Source organism: Rhinolophus hipposideros (assembly GCF_964194185.1).
Source record: "Rhinolophus hipposideros genome assembly, chromosome: 11".
Lineage (NCBI taxonomy): Eukaryota > Metazoa > Chordata > Mammalia > Chiroptera > Rhinolophidae > Rhinolophus > Rhinolophus hipposideros.
The window spans coordinates 80,955,003-80,977,768 of NC_138057.1; the positions used below are offsets into that span (position 1 = coordinate 80,955,003).

The 22,766-nt window shown below is 55.8% G+C and overlaps 1 protein-coding gene across 1 annotated transcript in view; it reads right to left on the reverse strand.

The window, feature by feature from the left end:
* The window catches only part of SARDH (sarcosine dehydrogenase), a 58,944-nt gene that overhangs the window by 12,960 nt on the left and 23,218 nt on the right, over window positions 1–22,766 (reverse strand). The window contains exons 12-18 of the mRNA XM_081066399.1: window positions 22,343–22,484; window positions 21,687–21,770; window positions 19,375–19,488; window positions 13,450–13,588; window positions 11,686–11,799; window positions 8,525–8,672; window positions 4,475–4,568 (exon numbers count right to left, since the gene is read on the reverse strand). Coding sequence (XP_080922525.1) covers window positions 4,475–4,568; window positions 8,525–8,672; window positions 11,686–11,799; window positions 13,450–13,588; window positions 19,375–19,488; window positions 21,687–21,770; window positions 22,343–22,484 — 835 coding nt within the window. The remainder of the gene's footprint in view (window positions 1–4,474; window positions 4,569–8,524; window positions 8,673–11,685; window positions 11,800–13,449; window positions 13,589–19,374; window positions 19,489–21,686; window positions 21,771–22,342; window positions 22,485–22,766) is intronic.

A 22,766-nucleotide genomic window follows, 5' to 3' on the forward strand; every position in this document is an offset into this window, starting at 1 on the left:
GACTTCACACTGTCAGGAAAAGAAATTACATTTCCTTTTGATCTGCAATTAATTCTCAGAAGAAAATCACTTTGTCCCCATGTCTCATGCTGAGCTTCTAGACTGACACCTGCCACTTTCCAGAGGGGGCCCTGTCCTCACCGAAGCCCTGGGAACCCCCGCCTGCCTCGTAACCACACCAGGAGAGCACTTCCCACTGGGAACCTTGCTGGCCTTGAGGCCAGCACGTGGGAGGCAAGGACATCTGGTCAGTTGGCTGCCGAGGGGACAGCTTCTCCCCGCCCCCTGTTCTTCCTCTAGGAATGCAAGGATCATGGAAGCCTGGAGCTCATCCAAGCATCTCAGAGAATTATTGCAAAACAACGACGCTGCTCAGCTGGGGGCGTCGCTCAGCCAGGGTCGCCCACCCATCCGTTGGCTGTGAGTGTGGGTCCCGGTGGGCAGTGGCAGGGTCCTTCCCACCCACCCTTGGGCCTGGGTTGCGGCTCTGGGCTCGGGCCCACACCATTCCGTGCACGGGGCCCGGAGGCCTTACCGACTCCACAGGCACATACATTCCTCTCCCGCATCTGGTTGGCTGGGATCCAATTATCTCCCATAAATACTTGGCCCAGCGCGGCGCCCCGGCCCCAGTGTCTCTTCACATTGAGGGACGTGGCGTCAACAGGCGCTGAAGCCAAGACGAGACCTCATTTAGGAGAATCTGAAATCCCCCCGGATCCAGGAGAATTCAGGATGTCTGCACAGACCTATGGGATGGACTTGAGACATCATCTAACGTGCTGCTGCCGATGAGGAAAGTAAAGCCCGGGGAGGCAGCCCCCCAGAAGGCCGGGGCAGGACGAGAAGCCAGGCCTGCCAGCTCCCAGCTCTGCGAGCACTGGGTGACTTTCCATGCTGATCCGTTCCCCCCTTGAGCATGTCAGTGACCCCTCAGGACCCGCCATTTAGTCCTGATGACATTAAATCTGTGTGTTCTGAGATCGGCTGGTCTTCCTAAGGAGCAAGGCAATGTCCCCTTGGCCCTTGGCACTGGCTGTCACTGTCCCCTTCCAGGAACCTTGGGATGAACTTCTGGCTGAGATTGTGGGAAGGAAGAAGTGTCTGCTGGCCAGCCCAGGGCACCTGTTCCTTTAGTCCTGACAAGGGGCCAGGAGGCAGTGGGATGGGGGATCCCGTGGGAAAAGTGGTAGGATGCTGAATGAGGCGGTGGGGCCAGTTGCGTCAGGCCCCTGGCTTGCCAATTGTCCCCCTGGGGCAGTCCTAGGGCAGAGGCCCCCTCCTGGCACAGGCACACTTCGTTCCCTAGCCCAGAGGCCCACGTCACCTGGTCTCTCCATCACCTGTCTTTCTCTCACACATCTTGCCAAGACTTGACTCTCCCTCCTACAAATGTCCCTGGGACCTTCCTCCTTTCCATGTCAGCTCTGTGGGGAGTGGCCACCACTCCCCACCCAGGCCTCCCTCCAATGCAGGCGGGGCTGTGGCTGCAGGTTCCTTCCCAACCCCCAGCCTCAACTAGGGTGTGAGCTCATGGAGGGTGGGGGCCACATCTTTCATCCCACAGCCCCCCATCCAGCTCAGTGCCTGGCATCTGGTGGGCTCCCAGCCAACATGTTTGGCATTCATTCCAGAGCCAGAGTGGGGATCAGGGAGGAAGCTCGGCATTGCGTAGATCCTTCAGTTTAGAATAAAATGCTAGACCGCACGGAGAACCCAAACTGGCTGATTATGAGCGGATAGTGTTCATCTCCACAGGCCAGGGCCGCTGGGAAGCTCTTCCCTCCTGTCCCCTCCCTCCCGCAAAGGCCCAGGAAAGCACTGTGTGTGGGGGAGGAGACAGAAAACACCAAACGATGGGTAGGAAGCCGCTGCAGAGTGACCCGGAAGGCTGGGCCCGTGTCCCTGAGACCCCTCTGTCTCTGGGTCCTTTTCTGAGGAATGTCTTAGGTCAATCATCAGTCATAGAAGGAGCACTGTGTGATGAGCCTGCTTCAGTTTTAAAATTCGTAGACAGGGATTAGGGAAAGAAGGACAAGGGAGGATACAGCCTTGTCCTCTCGGGGTGCAGTTAGGGGTCCGTTTACTTGTCCTCGTGTTACCAGAGCTCCCAAGAGTCAAGGTGAAATGCCAATGCCCATCCTCCCTTCAGCCAGACGGCAGGCGAGCTTTGTGTTTGCGTCTCCTGGGACCATCCCCTGTGCCAGGTTGAAAAAGAGGTAGTGCCAGAGCGAGGCTGTACCCAGGCCGGACGCCCTTAGCGCCACGCCTCACAGTTACAGTTGGAAAGAGTGGTGCACACTCATTTACACAGCACTCCAATACTTTTTGACAAAACTGGTAAGCTAGTCCTGGAGGAGACAGTGAGGAAGAACCCCCGCATGTCCTACGCCCTTTCCCCACTCGGCATCCTCTGGTGCCCTCACCCGTGTCTGCCTGCCTGTTACCCTGGGGAGAGATTCATCCAGAAGTCTGGGCTCTGCTTCCACCAGCCCAGCTCCTGGGCCGTGCAGGCCAAGGTGGGGCCAGACAGCCAAGGGGCTGGGGCCAGGGAGGCAGCCAGGGCCCCCACCCCCTCCCCTTCTGGGCGGGGAGGCAGCTGGAGCCCCGCTGTCCAAAACAAGTCCCAGGTGCCTCATTGGAGCAGCCTGGCTGAGGGTGGAAGTGTTCCCACCTGGTCCTCTCCCCCACAATCCTCCGAACCACACACGGGCTGAGCAGACGCCAAGCCTTGCAGCTTAAATCAGAACCCTGTCCCATACAAGGCCAGACGCTGCAGGGACCCCATGAGGACCGAAGGATCCTGAACTGCGCTTGGGGCAGGCTGGAAGCTGCCATGACCTGGGGTCGAGCTGTGCTGCTCTCTCAAAGCGCCTACCCTCTCTGGTCCCAGCAGGCAGCTTTGCACCAAGGAGGCAGGAAGCAAGCTAGACAGAGACCCCCTCCCCCCTCCTCAGCTTCCTGCTCCCCCTGCGTGGCCTCCAGAGAGTGAAGGCAGGAGCACAGCCAGGCCAACCCTCCCGGGCCAGCCCTCCTCAGCTCCCAGAGCTGCCTTTATCTCAGTTTCTCCCTGGCAGCCTCTTTGCCGTGTCATCGCAATGTTGTTTATTTGCTAACAGGACCCAGACTTAACTGACCTCCAGACCCTCTGCGGGCCAGGATGGCTCCCCACCAACGTCCTCTCCCACTCTCCCCACCCAAACCCACAGAAAAGGGCTGTCTGTCCGCCCACCCTGTCCTTATGGCCACATCTGCTTTACTACACGTATTTATGTGCTTTTATGTTTCAGTGGCTGGGGGGACTCGGGGAGCCCACCCAACCTCTCTGAGCTCAGTTCAGGGAAATAATCATCCTCCACGGTAACATGGACCTGGCCGTTCTTGCTGCTGGTGAGATCGCCACCCCGGCGAACAGGGCTGAGGACACAGCGGTGGCTCTCCATGGGCGATTCTGTCCCCGGGGACACTCACTGATGTCCAGGCACATTTTTGATTGTCACAACTGGGGGTGCTCGTGGCATCGAGTGGGTGGATGCCAGGGGTACTGCTAAACACCCTGTAACACCCAGGGCGGCCCCCCAAAATATCTTCCAATATGTCAGTAGTGCCGAGGCCACGAAGTCTGTGACAGAACCTTCCGCTCTGCTGTGAGGGTCAGGGGGATGACCCGTGGGTGTCACGGGTGCCTGGTGCACAGTGAGCCCCTGGCAGCCAGTGGCTGATGTTACTCGTACGTCTGCTCCTCCGCTCGGCCTCAGGAAGTCAGGGCGGAGGTCACAGTCCTTCAATTCCTACAAGGACACTGAGGCCCAGGAAAGGGACATGCTGACCTCGAGCTGGACTGGGACCCCTGCCCTGGGGTCTCTGAGGAAGCGGGGTCTGGTGGAGCCCTGACACTGTCCCCAGTCTCAGAAGCTTCGGGTCCTGGGACCTGGACTTCCTGGAGCTGGAGGTGGGGTGGGGGTGCTCCTGGGGAGTAGCAGTCCCTCCTCCTCCCACACCGAAAATACCGGTGGGCGGCGGTAGGAACACATACCCAGAGGACAAGTGCCACTTCAGAGGACACGTAGACCTACTGGAGCAGCATAATTGCTCAGCTGTCCCCAGCCCTGTCATTTCCAAGGAGGCAGAGGAAGTAATGCGTCACCCTGACTTGGGGGTGTGTGCCCTGTGCCTCTGAGGAGGGGCTGTCATGGCGGCTGCGCAGGTGGCAAGGCTGAGGCTGCCTTCCTGGCACAAGCTTGGGAATGGCCCCCAGTGTGCCAGGCCCCGGGGGGAGCTCAGCGAAGCCTGGCTTAGACGTGTTGTCCAGCCTGAGGGCAAGACCATCTGTTCTCTACTTCACAGCGGTGACTGAGGCCCAGGGAGGTAAATGGATTTGCCCAACGACACATGGACTCCCAAATGAGAGCCCCACGTTTGTTCCCTTGCAGCACTGGCTGCCACTCACAAGCCAGGGGACGCTGGAACTCACCAGGTGCCCGGCAGCTCTCAGCAGCTTGTGGGTGGAGAAAGGGAAGGACTCATCACTCAGGTCAGCATCAAGCACCTCCTGGAGAATGGCCCGGCTGTGGGAGAAAATAGTCGGTCAGTCAGTCCATCAACAAACACTTCATGAGCACTCCTGGGTGTGCCCTGGGCCAGAAAAGCACTGGGGACACGGCAGTGAGCAGGACAAGTCCCTGTCCTCACGAGGCAGACCAGCAACAGTCATGGTACTAACGAAAGCACACCAAGACTAATACACTCCAAACATACAGTCGGAGAAGAAAGCCCTCAGGGGAAACCATGACAAGAGCAGCAGACCGTGGGTGGAGGCCAGACCTACAGACGAGCTCTAGCTGGGCTCCTTCTCCGATGGGTGAACTGAGGCTCGGGGCAGTTATCTAACCATTTAACACCCCCAATCCCACAGAGGACAGTGTACGAGCTCCCTGAACAGGCACCCGGCTCTTCAGCTCTCCCACCCCATGGTGACCAGCTGTCTGGCTCTCATATTTGATGGACTGCCTGAGACCTTGCTGTGTCCATGGAAACCTTCACTTGCTGGGCACCTTGCCCCCTTGCCTCCCTCCTGGCCTAGTTCTCCCCTCCTGCACCTTTTGCATTCCCACACACTTCTCCTGATCCTGTTAACCCCTTGTCATCCTTCAGGTCTTGGCTCAGCTGACACCTTCAGGAAGTCCTCCCTGACTTCCTGAGTCTGGGTCAGGTGTACTCCCACCAGGGTGCCCCACACTGGTTGTTCCCTCACTAAACCAGGAGCTCCGAGCCAACAGGGCCCTTATCCTGATGTGCCTGGTACAGAGAGGGCACTTTGTAAATTGACTGAGAACAGCCTGACTTTGCACCTCGGGGTGAACTCCCCCATTGGCTGATGGTTCCTCACTTCTGTCCAACAGGAGTCCCCAAGCATGTTGGGGCTGCAGGTGGCACCCTAATCCCCACCCCCATGGTGCCGGGAGCTGCCCGCCCACTCAGCCTGAGGTGCCCAGCATGCTGTAGTCGGCCAAGATACTTATGTAACACTCCCCTGGGCCTCCATGTAGTGCCAGCCTGGAGAACCCAGACCCTGTCCTCACAGAGCACGTCCTGTCTGCAGCCCCAAGGTTAGCTGGGGCCAGGTTGCTCCAGTGTCTTCCCCACGAGGCCCAGGGTTGGAAGGGGCTCAGCAGTGCCAGAGTACCCCAGCTCCTGGCACCAATCCAGCCCACGTGAAGTGGCGAGGAAGGGCAACAGTGTGCAGGTCGTGGGAGCAGGAGGCTGACCTTCCCGGGGGTGACAGCAGGTGGCGCTGGAGGGCACAGGCTCTAGGCCAGAGACCCAGGTTCAAACCCAGCTCCTCTACTCACCCCTCCCCACCCCCACCTAGCTCACTACCCCCATCTGCCCCACAGGGACAGTGACGCCACTTCACAGCGACCTTGTAAGGAATGAGTGAGAAAACACATGCCAACCACCTCGGTATTGGTCATTAGAATGGTGATTATAATAGTGATATTTACTTCCAGGGCACGTCCGCCAGCCACGTGGCACCACTTGAGTTTAAGCTAATTAAAATTAAAAATTCAGTCACACCAACCACATTTTAAGGGCTCAGTGGCCACATATACTTAGTGGCTACCGTACTGGCTGGCTCACCCAATTATCAAACATTTCCAGAAAGTTCTATCAGATGGCCGTCATATGGCACCTCCAGGCACTCTGTGAAATGCTTCTCACATAACTCAGAAAGTGCAGCCCTCATTGGTCCGTGGTGGTGGGAACATCAGTATTCACACAAGAAACGTTGGGTTATTTTTGAAAGAGAGAGAACATTTTGGAGGAGAGAAGTAATAAATTACCCGGAGGAGGTCGGTGGCAGCCATCACTCGGGCCGCCTGGAGCAGCTTACAGGGAAGCTGGATGAGGCTGGCCCGTCGCCCGGGGCGCGCCTTGATCTGTCTGTCTGGCACCCCTCCCTCCGCCGACCACCCACCTCCCCCACACTAAAAGTAGACTCTCCCTGTCCAAAGTCACCATGGCAATGAAGCCCCAGGCTCCCCGAGCTTCGGGCCAGGACCCCCACCCCCACTCACCCTGGTGCTGTGGAGGGTGGGCTCACCCAGGGCAGAAATGGAACTCACCCCCAGGGTCGGGGCTTCCTGCGCGTGGGCGCTGGGCCAGCGGTCCCTGCACTACTTCACAGTCTGGACCCGTGCCCTCTCGCTGCCGCCACACTCACTCCTCCGCCCATCCTTTCTCACACTCCCACCCAGCGGTCCCTCAACTGACCCTTGGCAAATCCACAGGAACCAAACCCAAAAGGTCAGCTCTCAGTTGTCGTCGCACTTGACCCGTTGACCACGGGGACACAGCTCATCACTCCCTCCTCGAAATCCCTTCTCCACATGCCTGAGACACCTGCTGGCCGCCCACGCCCTGGCCCAGCACCAGAGATGCCATTACAGCCCAAGTCCAACGTGCCCTTCCTCTGCTCCGTCTCCTCACCCAGAGGAGCAGCCTCTGGACCTGCAGGGTGTCGCCTCCTACCAGCCTGCTCCCCCCACCTGGCTGCCCTTGCCCGGACACACTGGGCATCCAGGTACCACAGGGACTTTCCACCTGCTGTTTCCTCTGCTGGGGCACCGCCCCTCCAGAGAGCTCCAAAGCTTCATCCCTCACTTCCCTCATACAAATGGCCCCTGTATACACGTGGGTCCCCATGGGCAGCCTGACGTTAAACACTTGGCAGTTAAAGTGCATGACCCACTCAGATCCTATTTGTTCAGCAAGCACGTACTGTGCGTCTGCCCTGTGCCCCTGAGCGGTGCCCACAAACACGGCTACAACTCAGCCCATGGGAGGTCGGCCAGCCCAGGACACAGCTGTGGAGCTGCCTGCTTGGCCAGCTCCGAGGCTCCAGGGAAAATGCACCCGTGGCAGGGTCTGGGAACACTGACTTGGGGGCCTGGCAAGACTCACGATAACAGAGATGGCACCTGGGCACAGCGTGCTTTGTCAAAGCAGAGCATTCAGCTTGGGGATAACGTGGCTGGAGGCTCACCTGCCCAGTCTTCCTCTCCCTCTGCTGCCTCTCGGCAGCCTTCCCGTCATTTTTCAGGAGTCCGTCCTCTCCCGCCTCTTCCCCACACGGGTCCAGTCCGGCAGCTCCGCCACCGGGGGGAGCCTCCCGCCCCAATGTGCCTGGCTCTGTGGTCAGTGAGGGAGTGTCCACGCCAGGGGTCTTATCCCTCAGGGAGGGCAGCTGCTCGGGGTGTGGGACTTTTGGAGCGTTAAGGGGGCCCCATCCCCTCAGCCCTGGCACTTACTAGTTATGTGCCCCGGACAAAGGTCTCTACCTCTCTGTGCCGGTTTCTTCACCCGATTGATGGCTATTAATACCACGTGCTGTCTCTCCTGTCCTCTGCCGCCCAGTCCTTTCTCCAAAGCCCAGCCAGAGGGATCCAAAATGCACACCTGCCAGGTGGCCCTCTGCCTAAGACCCTCCTGTGACCCCACACACAAACCAGCATCCGAGGGCCTGCCAGGCTGTGCTTCCTCACGGATGGGAACCTGGTTAAGTAAATACTTACAGTGATCGAATGAGTGAATGGTCCACCCCGCCCCCCCCCAGTCATCAGAGGTGTTTTGGGAGGTGTTTAGGGAGGGGCAGGGTGTTATTCTCAGCCCAGGTAGCAGGCAGAAGCCCGGCCTGGCCCTGCCCACTTAGACAAGGCAAACGTAATGCCTGCACTGCTTCAACCACCCAGCGACCCCTCACGGGCCCTTCTGTGACTGCTGAGTCCTCAGACGCTGGTTCACTGGAAGGTGCAGTCTGATTCTGCTGTTAAGGGTTTTTCTGCATGTGAGTGCTTGAAAATGATGGATTCGGCATGGCATCTCTGGATTCACCCGGTTGTCTCGTCGACTAGAATGCCCCATTCTGGACCGGCAAGTAGTTCTGCCCACAGGTCCCGGTTGGAGGGACTAGGGTCCAGGGCCCAGGGGCGCCCAGGTGCTCGGCTCCCTGCCCTCTCCTCACCTGGCTGGACCCTGGATGCTGATCATACCCAGGTCTTCCGAGCTGTCGATGAGCTGGCACCGGAACTTGTGATCCTGCAGCACGGTGGTGATGTGGGACCAGTTGTGCTGGGCCACAGCCCCGCCCACAGCCAGGTAGTAACCGTCCCCTGGAACAGAAGCACCAGACTTAGAGCGGGATTGCTAGATGGTCGGGGAGCAAGGGTGGGGGGCTGAGGCCTCCAGGTTGAGAAAACAGAAAATCTTTTCTTGACAGTAAAGACACAGCCTGCCCAGGGGCCCAGGATTCTCACAGCTACAGGACAAAACGTGGGTCCTTCACTGGGGGAGGGGGCCGGGGTGTGGGACCCCCTGAGGCAGAACACGCCAAGGGAGCCCTTTCCTGGGGGTCTCCACTTTTCGTAAGATGCCTCAGCATCACATCACGGGAGAGCCGCGTGCCAGCTCAGCCAGTACTGGGCGGCTGTGGACAAGTCTCTTGCCCTCGGAGCCTCATGTCCTCACCAGCTCTCGTTTCACTCCATATTCCCACACCCCCATGTCTGGGTTCCCCGCCTTGCCCGTACCAGGACTGTCGGGGGCCGGGCGCTGGTGGACCTGGCCTGCTCTGGGCAGCTACCTCTCATCTAAAACCCCAAAGAGGGTGGAGACGCCCAGGGACCTGGGCGGGCTGGGCGCTGTGGGCTGTGGACTTTATTTGGTTCTTTCCAGGGTTGCCAGATGTTCCCCTACGGGCATGTATTCATATCTTTTGTGATTCGAAAGATGGTTCAAAATCACGTTTCAGACTGACAACTGCTTCGTACACAACCTTGATCAAATGCAAATCGCCACATGCTCTTGACTTCATGGCGATCTGACATAACAGGTATAATTAACACACGTATAAAACACACGCATAGTTAACTGACATGCATATTCAGAGCAGGAACCATACAGCTTATAAAGCTGGGAATAAAACTAAGTCTGTGCACCATTTTCTGGGGTTGGGTGGTATCCCCAGGACCTTTAGGACACTCCACAGAGCCTCCTGGGACGTGACTCAGGGGTCACTGTGCCTTCCTCATCACAGCATGTGCACTAACAGGTCAAGTGCTCCCCTCCCCCACTGTGCCACCCCCCCCCCCCGCACCCCCCGCTCATGCAAACCTCCCACCAGGCAGCTATTTAATTTGATTCAGAGGCCCCAGCACCTGGGAAAAACACCTTTCAAATCGAGGGGCCAGGAATCTACCAGAACCATCCGGAAGAACACAGTATGGGGTACCCTTGGGCTGGCTCAGTTACAAAGTGCTTCCATGACAACTTCCCCTTGTAAGGTGGGGACTAGCAAGGTCCCCATTCCCCAGATGGGGAATCTGAGGCTCAGGGAGGCTGTGTCCCAGCCCTCCTTGCACCTCCAGGTTCTCACTCAATCCCCTACAGCAGCATGGGGAGGTGGGTCCTTGTGTCCCCATTTCACAGATGAGGAAAACTGAGGCTGAGAGCCAGGCAGCGGCAGAGCCTGGCCCAGGATTTCAGGGACCTCCACTTTCATTGGGGTCTCTCTGTTCTGACTCCCCAGCTAGACTCGCTCCCTAAGGATGGCGGCTATGGCTGTGCCTGGGGGACTCTCCTGGGAGATGAAGGCCAAACAAAGCTCGCACTAGCCCTTCTTCAAATGGCCCTGGCTGACTGCTCCTCCCAGCTCCTTATAGGCACTGCCCTCCATACAACACTGATTCTTTCCTCCATACCTTTCTAGCTGTTGGCTCCTACCCATCCTTTGAAACTCAAGGCCAGACAGCACCTCCTCCAGGAAGCCTTCCTCATCCTGGCTCAGCTGCTTCCCGTGGCCTCCCACAATCCTTGCTCTTTTCCAACCCCTGCACTCTTAGCCAGTGTCTGAACGCCTGTTTGTCTACACAGTCCACTGTGACATCCTGGAGGCCCCACCAGCCTCGCTCATATCCTACTCCACTGGCTGCCACAGTAAAGACTCCACAAACGATGGATGACAGAATAAATGAGTGAGCGAATCCGTTCATTAGCTAGGGACATGTGCTCTGGCTGAGTCCACTGCTTTCCCAGCTTCCACGTCACCCATGGCAGGAGGGACAGGGCCCCCCAAGCTCTATACGCCCCCAGGAAGACGCGCACCGACGCTCACAGCCTTGTCTCTACCAGCAGCCTGCAGTCAGCCAGGACTGCTCTCATCTCACTGTGATTTAGGAGCCACCCCAGAGGCCCAGGAGTCCCCATTTGCACTCAACCCCCAAATTAACCCCAAAGGACCCCATGGGCAGTGCAGCAGACTTGACCCACCACCCCTGCCTGTACCAGAAACGTGAACTCTGCCTGGGCCAGAGCCTACCTGTCTGGGTCACTGCTATGTCCTTGTGAGTCACCTCAGGGTGCCTCACCCTGAGCCTGACACAGAGGGGTGCTTAGGGACTGTTGAATTCTCAGACAGATGATCGGATTCACTAATGAGCCCCTGCTTCTCGCTCCACCTCCCTTTTCCAGTGCCCAGGCCGGAGCTCGGCCCCCGGGGGTCCCAATAGAGTCCCACTAAAGATGTAGCTAAATTGCCAGCAGCACTGAGCCCGGCCCGGGGCCAGGGGCCGTTTTCTGAACGGGCCGACTCTGACCCTCCCGCTGGCTGGCACAGTTCACCAGCACAGACAACCACACAGCTGACACCTTTCTCCCCCACAAATCCGTCTCCCAGAGGCAGTAGTGGGCCCTTCCTGGGACAAGAAGCTGGATGCCTTCTAAGGACCTGCCTGGCCTGGGGCTGGGGGTTATGTGGAATTTAGAAAGTCAACCCAGCATGTCCCTGGCAGAACGGCACCGAGTCCTCCGAGGGGGAGGCATAGCCTTAGCCTTGGCTCTCTCTGTTCTGGGCGGGAGAGCCAAGCATGCCCACGCTGAGGCATCTCTGAAACACCTCCGTGTGGACAGGTTCAAAGACATAATCACTGAGTACTCAGAGCTCCAACATCGCTGCCCAAACCAAATCTGCATTCAGCCTGAAACGAAACCTCTGATCCCCCAGGGCCTGGCTGCAGTGGGCACAACAGGTGGTCACAGGCAGCCCTTCCTGTCTGTTCTGCTGTCAGGGGCCAGCCGTCAGTCACCAGAGCCGGGTTGCATCACGGTGCCCTCTGGGGCACCTCTTACCTTCAAAGGTGGGGGCCAGTGGGGAGGCCTCGGGGCTGGGGGCCAGGCGGCTGACGGTCAGGTCGCTTTCGGTGCCTCCGCGGTGGTTCAGCATACAGGTGTACACGGTTGAACCTGGGGCAGGAGGGAGACCCAGTGGGTGCTGGCCCCAGAGCATGTGATCCACTCAGCGCAGGGCAATACACATGAGTTTGGATAACCACTTGGCAGCATGCCCTAGTGGGGGTGACCTGGAAAGGCCCCTCAGCTCAGTGATGCCACCACGACTGAGTGACCCGAAAGGGGTGGGGAGGTCACCCAGCATTGCCCCCCGAGAAGGATCAGGAAGAAAGCTTCTTTCTCCTTGAAATGCCTTGGCATTGACTCCTCCCACCCCATTCCTCCCACCCCCTCCCACCCACCACCACGCTGGAAAGTTCTTAGGGGTAAGAGTCACGTCTCATTCACTTTGGTGCTCTGAGCACAGTGGCTGGCATAGCAGAAGATCCATAAATGTTCGTTGAATAAATGATTGCAGTGGGTGGATGGATGGATGGATGGATGGATGGGGGGCATGGAGGAGAAGGTGGCTGGAGGGGGTGCAGGGGTGAGGGGTGGATGGATGGGAGGGTGGAGGGCAGGGGGCTAGAAGGGAGGTACGGACAGAAGGGGAATAAACAGATGGAGAAGCAGATGGATGTGAGGAGGGGATGGGTGGCAGGCAGGTGGTGGTGGTAGGAAGAGGGTGGGGTGGATTCATGAGTAGGAGTCGCCTGTGTAAGTCGGTAGGTGCGTTGGTTGGGTGGCTGGATAGATGATGTTATGGGTTTACTGTGCCCCCAGAAAACATATGTTGAAGTCCCAACCCCCTATATCTGTGAATATGACCTTATGTGGAAACAGGGTCTTTGAAGATGTAACTGTGTTAAGATGATGTCACTAGGGTGGGCCCCAGTTCCATGTGACTTGTGTCCGTATAAGCAGAGGAAAGTGCAGGGAGAGTGCTATGTGACCAGAAAGGCAGAGACTGGAGTGACACAGCTGTAAACCGAGGAGCACCAAAGACTCACAGCACCGCCAGGAGCTGGGAGAGGCAGGAAGTGTGCTCCCCGGAATCAGAGGCAGTCTGGCCCTGATGACACTTTGCTTTTGGACTTCTAGCTTCCAGAACTATAAGACAATCATTTAGATTGTTTAAAGCCACCCAGCGTGGGGTACTTTGTTACAGCTGCCGTAGGGAACTAATACGGATGGTGAGTTTTCAGTGGGTGGACGGGTGGGTAAGATGGTGAGTGGGTGGGCAGTAAAAGAGGAGATGAATATCCCAAATATGGCATAAAACATACTTAAACTAAAAACATCATCGTCCATTCTTTATCTGAAATTCAAATGGAACTGCGCATCCTGTGTTCTTATTTAATTCTGTAAACCCTGCTTGGGGAGAGCATTCCTGTGGGGTGAGTGGATGGGCTCCCTAGTCCCGGGAGACATTGACTGAGGGCCTGCTGCCTTGAATGCTTCCCGGAACAAAGTCAAAGGCAGGGAGGGGAGGAAGAAGAAAGGGTGGAGGGAGGCTGTAGTCCTAGGGCCTGGGGCTTGGCGATGAGGCCAGAGGGATCTGGACCCAGGGGCCCAGGGCCAGACCAAGGGGCAGAGCCATGAGCTGGGGGAGCCCCGAGGGTCAGGGTTAGCACACCACCTTGTCTGGGTACCTGGAGCGGTGCCTGAGGAGCTCTGCCTGGTGCTGAAGCACAAGAGGACCGTGGCCCGCCCTGGGCCTCATACCTGGGGGTCGGCTGACATCGGCGGAGAATAGCCAGTCAGAGGCCTTCTTTGCGTCCACGCCCACCAGGTAGAACTTGCCAAAGTAGGACATGTCGAACACAGCAGCGGCCCCTCTGCAGCCCAGACACTCCTGCTTGATCTGAAAGGTTCCAGGGGGTGGGTGCCATGGGGCTGTGAGATGATGTGCCTCCCAATCAGGACCCCGGGGCACTGGGGCTCGCCTCTCCTCCAGCTCAGAAACACTGTGACATTGTTCTCCAACACAGGGAACACCCTCAGGGTAGATCATAAGCCATAAACCAAGACAATCCATTCCAAGCGATTAAAATCACGCAGTGTGTTCTTTGACCACAATGGAATTAAATCAGAAATCTAGCAGAAGGAAAATTGGAAAAGTTCAGAAATACGTGAAATTAAACAACACACTCCTAGTGGATCAAAGAAAACATCGCAAGGGGAGTCAGAAAATACTTTGAGATGAATGACAATAAAAACACCACGTATGGAAACTGACACGTTGGGGACAAAGCAACACTCACAGGGGCCTTTACACCTGTAAACGTCAGTATTAGAGAAGACGCTCTCAGAGCAGTAACCTAACTTTCCACTTTGAGAAACTGAAAGAGAAAATTAAACAAAGCAAGGAGAAGGAAAGAAATAATAATTAGAAGGGAAATAAAACAGAGAATAGGAAAAAGAGAAAATCAGCAAAAGCAAAAGTTTGTTTTTTGAAAAGATCAACAAAATTGGCAAACCTTTAACTAGATTGACAAAGAAGAAGGAGAGAAGACTGAAATTACTGAAATAAAAGAGGGGACATCGCTATTCACCTACAGAAATAAAAGGATGATAGAACACTCTGAGCAACTTTCTGCCAACAAATTCTACACAAAATGGACAAATTCCTAGAAAGACACAAATTGCTGAAACTGACTGAAAAAGAGATAGAAAATCTGAATAGATTTACAACAAAAAGGAGATTGAATGAGTCATTTTAAACACCCCACAAAAACAAAACAAAACAAAAAACACCAACAAATAAAAACAGGTTCAGATGGCTTCACTGGTGGATTTTATCAAACAGTCAAAGAATTAATACCAATTCTTCACAACTCTGTCAAAAAAAAGAAATGTAGGAAACATAGCCCCACTTATTCCATGAGGCCAGCGTTACCCCTGATGCCAAAATCAGACAAAGACATTACAAGAAAGCATCATAATCAACATCCCTCGCGAATGTAAATGCACACACCCTCAACAGAATGCCAGCAAACCAAATCCAACAATCCAGAAAAAGGATTGCATACCACGATCCCAGGAATGGGGGTTGGTTAAGAGCCCAAAGTCAGTTAATGTAAGACGCCATATTAATACTGTGTTTCCCCAAAAATAAGACTGGCTCTTATATTAATTTTTGCTCCAAAAGATGCATTAGGGCATATATTCAGGGGATGTCATCCTGAAAAATCATGCTAGGGCTTATTTTCCGGTTAGGTCTTATTTTCGGGGAAACACGGTAGAATAAAGGACAAAAACCGTATGATTATCTCAATACAAGCAGAAAACGTGTTTGACAAAATCCAACACACCTGTTCATGATAAAAACATCGAGCAAACGAGAAACAAAAGGGAATTTCCTCCACCTGATTAAGGGTGCGTATGGGAACCCAACAGCTGACACCATACTTACTGGTGAAAGACGGTGTTTCTCCCACCCCCCGGGCTCCAGAGCAAAACAGGGCTGTCTGCTACCTTCTCCTGAACACGGTCCTGCAGGTCCTAGCCGGGGCGATCAGGCAAGAAGAAGGAATAAAGGGCATCCAGATTGGAGAAGAAGCAGCAGAACTACCTCTATTTGCAGATGACATGATCTGACACATAGAAAATGCGAAAGAACCAGTAAAAAACTATGAGAACTACAAAAATAGTTCAACAGGTTGCAGGATACAAGGTCAATACAACAAACAAACCAAGAACTACTAGTGTATTTCTTACACTAGCAGTGAGCAATCAAAAAGGAAATTAAGAAAATAATTCCCTTCACACCCCAAAAAGAATGTTTAAATGCTTACAAATAAACTTAACAAAACAAATGTAAAACTCGTACTCTAAAAACTAGAAAATATTTTTGAAACACATTATAAACTTAAACAAAAGAAAAGACATCCCAATGTGTACAAAACAAAGACTTGTTAAGGTGACAGTGCTCCCCAAAAACATCTACAGATTCAACACAATCTCCATCAATATTTCAGCTGGCTTCTTGGCAAAAATTGACAAGCTGATCCTAAAATTCATATGGAAATGCAAGGGGCCCAGAATATTCAAATCAATCTTAAAAACAAAGAACAAATATGGAGGATTTACATTTCCTGATTTCAAAACTCACTACAAAGCTACTGTAATCCAGACAGAGTGGTAAAGCCCAAGGACAGACATGTAGATCAAAGGAGCAGAATTGAGAGTCAGAAATAAACCTTCACATTTATGCTTAATTAATTTCACCCAGGGCGCCCATGTGACCCAGTGGGGGAAAGCAGAATCTTCAACAAATGGTGCTGGGACAACTGGATATCCACCTGCGAAAGGAAGAAGTTGGACCCCTTCCTCATACCGTACACAAAACATAATCAAAGTGGACCACAGACCGAAGCATAAGAGCTAAAACTATAAAATTCTTAGAAGAGAATACAGGCGTCAATCTTTGTGACCTGGGGCTAGGAAACGCCGTCTTAAACATGACACGGAAAGCACAAGGGGCAAAAGAAATACACATCAGTTATACATCATCAAGATTAAGAACTTTCGTGCTGCCAACAACACAATCAAGGAAGAGAACAGACAACCCACAGAATGGGCGAAAATAGTTACAAACCGTAAATCTGAGAAGGGACTCTTATAACTCAACTCAATAAAAAGACACATAAATCAATTTGAAAACAAGTAAAGTACTGAACAGACATTTCCCCAAAGAAGACACACAAATGGCCAATAAGCACATGGGAAGACGCTCACCACCATTAGTCACCAGGGAAACGCAAATGAAAACTAGCGAGATACCATTTCACCCCACGGGGATGGCTAAAGTCAGGCAGAGAGTAACAAGTGTTGGTGAGGATGTGGAGAAGTGAGAGCCCCACACACTGCTGGCGGGCATGTAAAACGGTGCAGTCACTTTGGGAAACAGTTGGCAGGTCCTTGGAATGTTAGCACATGACCCAGTGATTCCACTGCTCGGTGTCTCCCCCTGAGAAGTGATCACACATGTCCACACAAAGCCTTGTCTGCATATGACCATATCAGCACTGTTACAACAGCCAAAAGATGGAAACAACTCAAATGCCCACCAACAGCTGAATGGATGAATGAAATGGAGTACGTCCACAGGATGGAATGTTGTTCATCATAAGAGGTGATAAAGCCCTGATACATCTCAAAACGTGGATAGTTCCTAAAATTATTATGCCAAGTGGAAGAAGACAGTTACAAAAGACTACACATTGTGTGATTCCATTTACATGAAACACCCAGACGAGGTAAAGCTATAAAGACAGGAAGTAGATCACTGGCTGCCTGGAAATGGGGGTGGGGGGGAGAATGACAGGGAGCTCCTACTAGGTCTGGGGTTTCTTTTGCGGGTAGAGATGAAAATATTCTAAAATTAGATTGTGGTGGTGATTGCACAACTAGACTCAAAAACACTGAATCGAATGCTTTAAATGGATGGATTACATGGTATGTAAATCACATCTCAATAAAGTTGTATTTTTAAAAAAAGGAACAGAAATTGCTCCTTATTTCCCTCCACAGGGAATACAAATGGCTGGCCAGGTTTCCGAGGTCTTCTATTACCCAGTCTTTCTTTCTCCTTGGTCCCCCTTTCGGGGTCACTCCACCGGTGCTCTAAACGCACCACCCAGTTGCTAGGCAGGTATGCCAATCTCGCTGTTACTACTGAAAAAAAATCATAACAACAAAGCCCCACGGACTGAGGACAGAGTGCGTGTCAGGAAGCGGTGTTGTCTCCTGCCACACATGGAACGTCTGCCACCAGCCTCCAAGGTAACTACGACGAGCAAGCTCACACTCGGATGGCCTGAGGCCCGGGGAGGGTGCATGGTGTGTTCAGGGTTAGACAGCCGGGCAAAGGCAGAGCCATTCACTCAGCCATGTCTGTCTAGAGGGGCACCAATCACGAAAATGGCCGTGGGTATCTCTTCCCAGCCCTATTTTCAGGAATACCACGTGGGTGGTCAGAGTGAGCGGATGGGGAGAGGATTTATACCAAGGCAAGGCCAACGCCACGACCAGCCTCCCCAGGGTTGCTGGTAATGGAACAGCTCCCGCTGGGTCCACCCATGCCCACGCCCACACCCGGGCACCACTGCCCCACCCCTGCAGACACACGACCCTTCTTGGAGTGCCTACCACCCGACTGGCACTGCGCTACCCTGGCTTCTGCTGCTGGGTGTAGACCAAACGCCAAAACAACTTCCTGGGCTGACTCTCATCTACTCAGGCCCGGGAAGTTGCCAACACTGGGAACAGTGTGAGTTTCACACTTGGTGACTGTTCGGGTGTGTTTGCTATGAAGCCAAGTTGGCATTCCCTCCGAGCTCCCACATCCTCACGGGCCAGAACGTCTGCAGGCCTTGGAAACTCCATGTGTGGAGGTGCCAGACGGAGCCCCATTCACTGCCCAAAGTGGCTGCCCCAGGGACCCTTGAGCTCTGGAAGCAAGTGCTTCCTGCTCCATTTCAGAAGCCCCTTTCCCAAGGCCTGTAGCTGGCCTTCACCACTGGCGCAGCTTTGGGAGAATCCTGGGGGTGAGAGTGCCGTCCTTGCGGGACCAGCTGTGACATTTGTGAGGCCCAGGGCACAGTGAGACTATGGGGCCTCGTTCAAAAGTCAAGCACGACAGCAGAGTGTTACACCAGCCCAGGGCACTGCTGAGCGGGCGCCCCCTGTGTCTGCCTAGTGCAGGCCCAGGAAGCTGGCCTTGTCACCTGCCGTAAGGCACCACGAGGGACCCCCGGCCTCAAGGATGCTTCCCAGGCACCCTGGGCTCTGGGGACCCCCGGGCGCAGGCCTTCACTCCCGTCCTGCACAGACACGAGTGGGACGTCATGCCGCCTCTCCAGTTGGCCACGTGTACAGGGACACAGCCGTGTTCTCCTTGGTAATCGCTTTACAAAATGGCAAAGAAGCTTGCATTGTTCTTTCTGCAAAAGCTGCCTGTGTGACGCAAACTTGGAGGGAAAGCCTGGCGCCCAAGACCTCATCACCTCCACCCAGTGGGCGTGGGGACCAGGCACGCTGGCTAGGGGCAATGAGCAGTCAGGTGACTGGTCTGACCAGCCTCACCTGCCCACTTCTGGAGTGGGAGGGGCAGCAGTGAGCAGGCCCAGACCACAGACCACTGCCCAGCCCCGGGGCTCAGGTCTCCTCAGCTTGTCCCCTGGAGGGGCCCATGCTGGGTCTGGAAGAGCTGTGGAGGGGGCCCACTGTGCTGGACCTGGAAGGAGGGGGTCATCACTCACAAAATCTCACACGCGCCCCAGAACAGCTCTGGGTCCACACAGCAACAGAGGCTCAGAGAGGTGACGCCCTGGCCACGGCCACACAGCCAGACCCAGGCCCGTCTGCCTCCCCACTCCCACTGCCTGGAGCAGTAGTATTGCCCTCGGGCCTACTGGCTGGCAGTCTGGGTACAGAGAGAAGAGCATGTGTGTGTCGGGGGGACAGGACAGCATCACCAGATTGCTCCTCAAAACTGCGTCGGCCCACAGCCGGGGGGGACAGGACGCGGCTGCAGCTCCTGGCACGGGAGCTGCTGCAGGCCACAGAGGGCCAGGCCTATGGGAAACCCGACTTTCTCTTACATCAGGGATGGGGAAGGGAGGGGCGGCGGATACCACTACTGACCACGTCGTGGTGGGGCGGGAAATCAAAGGTGTATTCGTCCTTCAGCAGCCTGCTGTAGGCGTAATCCTGGTGCGCCTGGTTCCCGTAAGCCCCGTAGTAGTCGTAATGGAGAACCTGGGAAAAGGAGGGGAGGTCGTCACCACCGCTCCTTCCTCCCTCCGAAGATACGCAAGACGCATGCGGCCGGCCGGCCGTGCCCTCTCTGAACGTCCCCCGGGCGTGAGTGCGTTTTGGAGCCGGGTGGGGGATGATGCCCAGGATTTCCACAGTCACCCAAATGACACATTAATCACCATGGTGGTGGTGGGTCTGAGAGCTGGTAGAGGGAGCGGGCTGAGCCGGTTGGGCGCCCAGGAGGATGGAGAACAAATTAGGTATCTTCAAGGTGTAGAGACAGGGAGGTCAGGTCGGGTCACCTGGGACCTCAGGGCCACCGGCAGGGCTTCGACTCAATGAGATGCGTCCCAGGGACCGGCTGGCTCAGGAAGGTGGAGGAGGAGTGGGAAGGCGCAGCCCCAGCGCCAGGTGCTGTTACCGCGGCGATCTGGGCCCAGTCCTGCTCTGGGCCAAGCCCTGCTCCTAGTGCCTCCTCTCCTAAGGAGGAGGATGCTTTCTACAGATGAGGAAACCGAGGCACAGAGATTAAAACTTGCCCCAGGTCACAGGCTAGGACGAGACATGGCCTGGCATGAACCCAGACAGCGGGTGGGCCCCAGAGGCTGGCTCCCCAGCCATCATTCGCCTTGGCCTCTCCTCTGCTCTGCCGGCTGATCTCGGAGACGCCCACAGCCTGCCCCTGCTCCTGCTGATGGAGCCCCCCCCCATTTCCCTCCTCCTCCTAACTCCGCTGGCCCTCATGGAGGAGAAGGAGCCAGCCGGTAGATTCTGACCTCCCCTCCCAGCGCCCAGTGCGGCCAGCCCCGCCTGTTTTCACAGATAAGAGCCCAGTGTGAGGTGCTGACCGAGTCCTGCACGATGTTTCCCCAGTGCCAGCTCAAGGCCTGGCCTCTGGGGAGGTCCCCTTACCAGAGTCTGCAGGGAGTGGTCCCCTGGCCCGACCAGGTGCAGCTCCCACTGTCCCCTGAGGCCTCAGAGGGACATCCCAGCCCCTGCAGCCAGGCCGGGTGTCAGGGATTTGGGGGACATCTCGTCACCCAGTGCCCTGGATTCCCAGGATAGTTCCCAGGTTGGGGTGCCAAGCTGGCTCATCTTGGGACCAGAGTCTGTCCCCGATTCCCGTTCCAGGCTCCTCTCCTTGTCCATGGATTCTGGGAAAGAGGGACTTCCAGGGACAGAGGGACTTCCAGGGTGGAAAAGCAGTGGGCTCTGCAGGGACCTGCTCAAGGATGGGGTCTGCTCAGGCCCATCCTCCCTGCCAGTCCTGTCCCAGGGGCCCCCAGCGCCTCAGCCTCGAGGGGACAGCTGCTCCACCTGGTGGTCTTACAGAGCCCTGGCTCCTCTGCCCTCCCAGGCGACCGTCATCCAGTGGTTTGCAGAGGCTCTGGGCTCCTGCGTGGGGAGCAAGGGTCCCCACAGGCCAGGAGGAGAAGAGATGATGGCCAATGAGACTTTGAGAACACCGACCCCAAGCAGAGGCTGCTGGGGAGCTCTGGCTCCCGTCTCCCCTGATGATGGTCTGGAACACGACTTGGGACACAGGTTGCTATGGAGATGGAAGATGGGTTGTGCTGGAAGGGAACTGGCAAAATATAGCAATGGGGAAGGGATCTTAATTTGTACAAATCAGTATCAAATACTACCCCTGGCTGGGCTTAAAGCACCACACCACCTGCTCCTGAGGACCCGGCCGAGGGGTCCCAAGCAGGATGATTTTGATTCTTCTCTCTAGGGCCTGGGTCCCTGGAGGCACTGGGGTGGCGGGTCAGGGACCCCCCAAAAGGGCCCCCAGAGGCCAGGATGCTGTGAAATCCCAACCTACAAACTAACACACGGAATGCATAATTTTGTGCGAAAGCCTCCCACTCATATAAACTAACAGTTGCCCAAAATAAATGAATAAAATTATGAGAAGATGCTCTAATTTCTCCTACAAACTGGGGAGTGTTGTGTGCTGCCTCCTCTCCCTGGAACACCAGCTTCCCCAGGGGCCCATTTGGACCACGGAAGGCCTGGCCACCCTGTGGGTGGTGAGTGACACCTGTGGGGACGTGTGCAGAGAAGGCACCCTGAGCTCACAGGCACACTGACGGGGGCTCAGCTTCCCCACGTGCAGGATGACTCACCCACCCCACGGCACCGACAGGGTAAGGGAAGGACACGAAGGTGGTGGTGGGCATGGGGGGGCTACTCACCGGAGCCGTGCCGCTGGGGTTAAACCATCCTGGCCGCTCCCAGCCATGCCGCTCCTGGAACACGCAGCCTCGGGCAACGAGCTCCTGGGGGGGGAGGACAGGAGGCACCCTTCACATCAGGCCAGGTGCTCCAAACAGGACAGAGAGCAACGAATGTGCCACTTGATACTCGAGGGAGTGGACAGCAAAGAGGTCCTTGAGCTCAGAACCGGGGCGCAAGCCCAGGCTCCCCCCTTCCCACTTCCCCACTGCCCCCCAAGAATCCTGTCTGCACAACTACCTCCTGCTATGGACTGAATTGCTCCCCCAGACTCCTATGTGGGAGCCCTAACCCCAGTGTGAGTACATTTGGAGAGGGGCTTATGAGAAGGGCATTGGGATGAAAGGCCGTCTAAGGGTGGGGCCCTAATCCTTATAGGGAAAGGAGGGGACAGGAGCTGACGGGAGCGAAGGGGCCATCTGAAAGCCAGGAGAGGCCCTCACCGAGAGCCGGTCGGCTGGCACCCAGTCAGTAAGCACCTGGGAATGAAGGAGCCACCTCCTCGCCTCTGCTGCCCTGCATGTGGGGTACCACATGCACTCTGGCACCCCGATACCCGGGACTTCCCTCCAGCAGCCAGAGCCGGCTCAGAGCAGGTGCTCTCAGGGTGAGGTACCTCGTGGAGGGGGTCTGTCCTCGCGTTGCGGCCTGCCAGGGGCTCGTCGTGAGGAAAGACCACAGAGTAATTCTTGGCATAGGACTCATGGCTGCGCTCGCGAATCCAGCGGCAGTGGTCCGTGAGCGAGTGATGGAAGCGCCTGTCACAGATGGAGGGCCGGTCACCGCCTTAGGGGGCCTGCTAGGGAAGGGCTGGCCAAGGACCTGGGGCAAAACTGGATCTTCGTGCCCTCCGCCAGAGTCTTCCCCATGGCTCGTATGTCAGGAGGGGCTCCTGGCTGCCCATTCTCCCACCGTGGGGCCTGGGGCAGCACCCCCAGACCTTGGTGAGCTCAGCCTCCTCACCTGCCACCCCCTACACACACACGCACAGCGCCCTCCTCAGCCTTCCCATGGGCACAGCAGCTGGAGCCACCCAACGG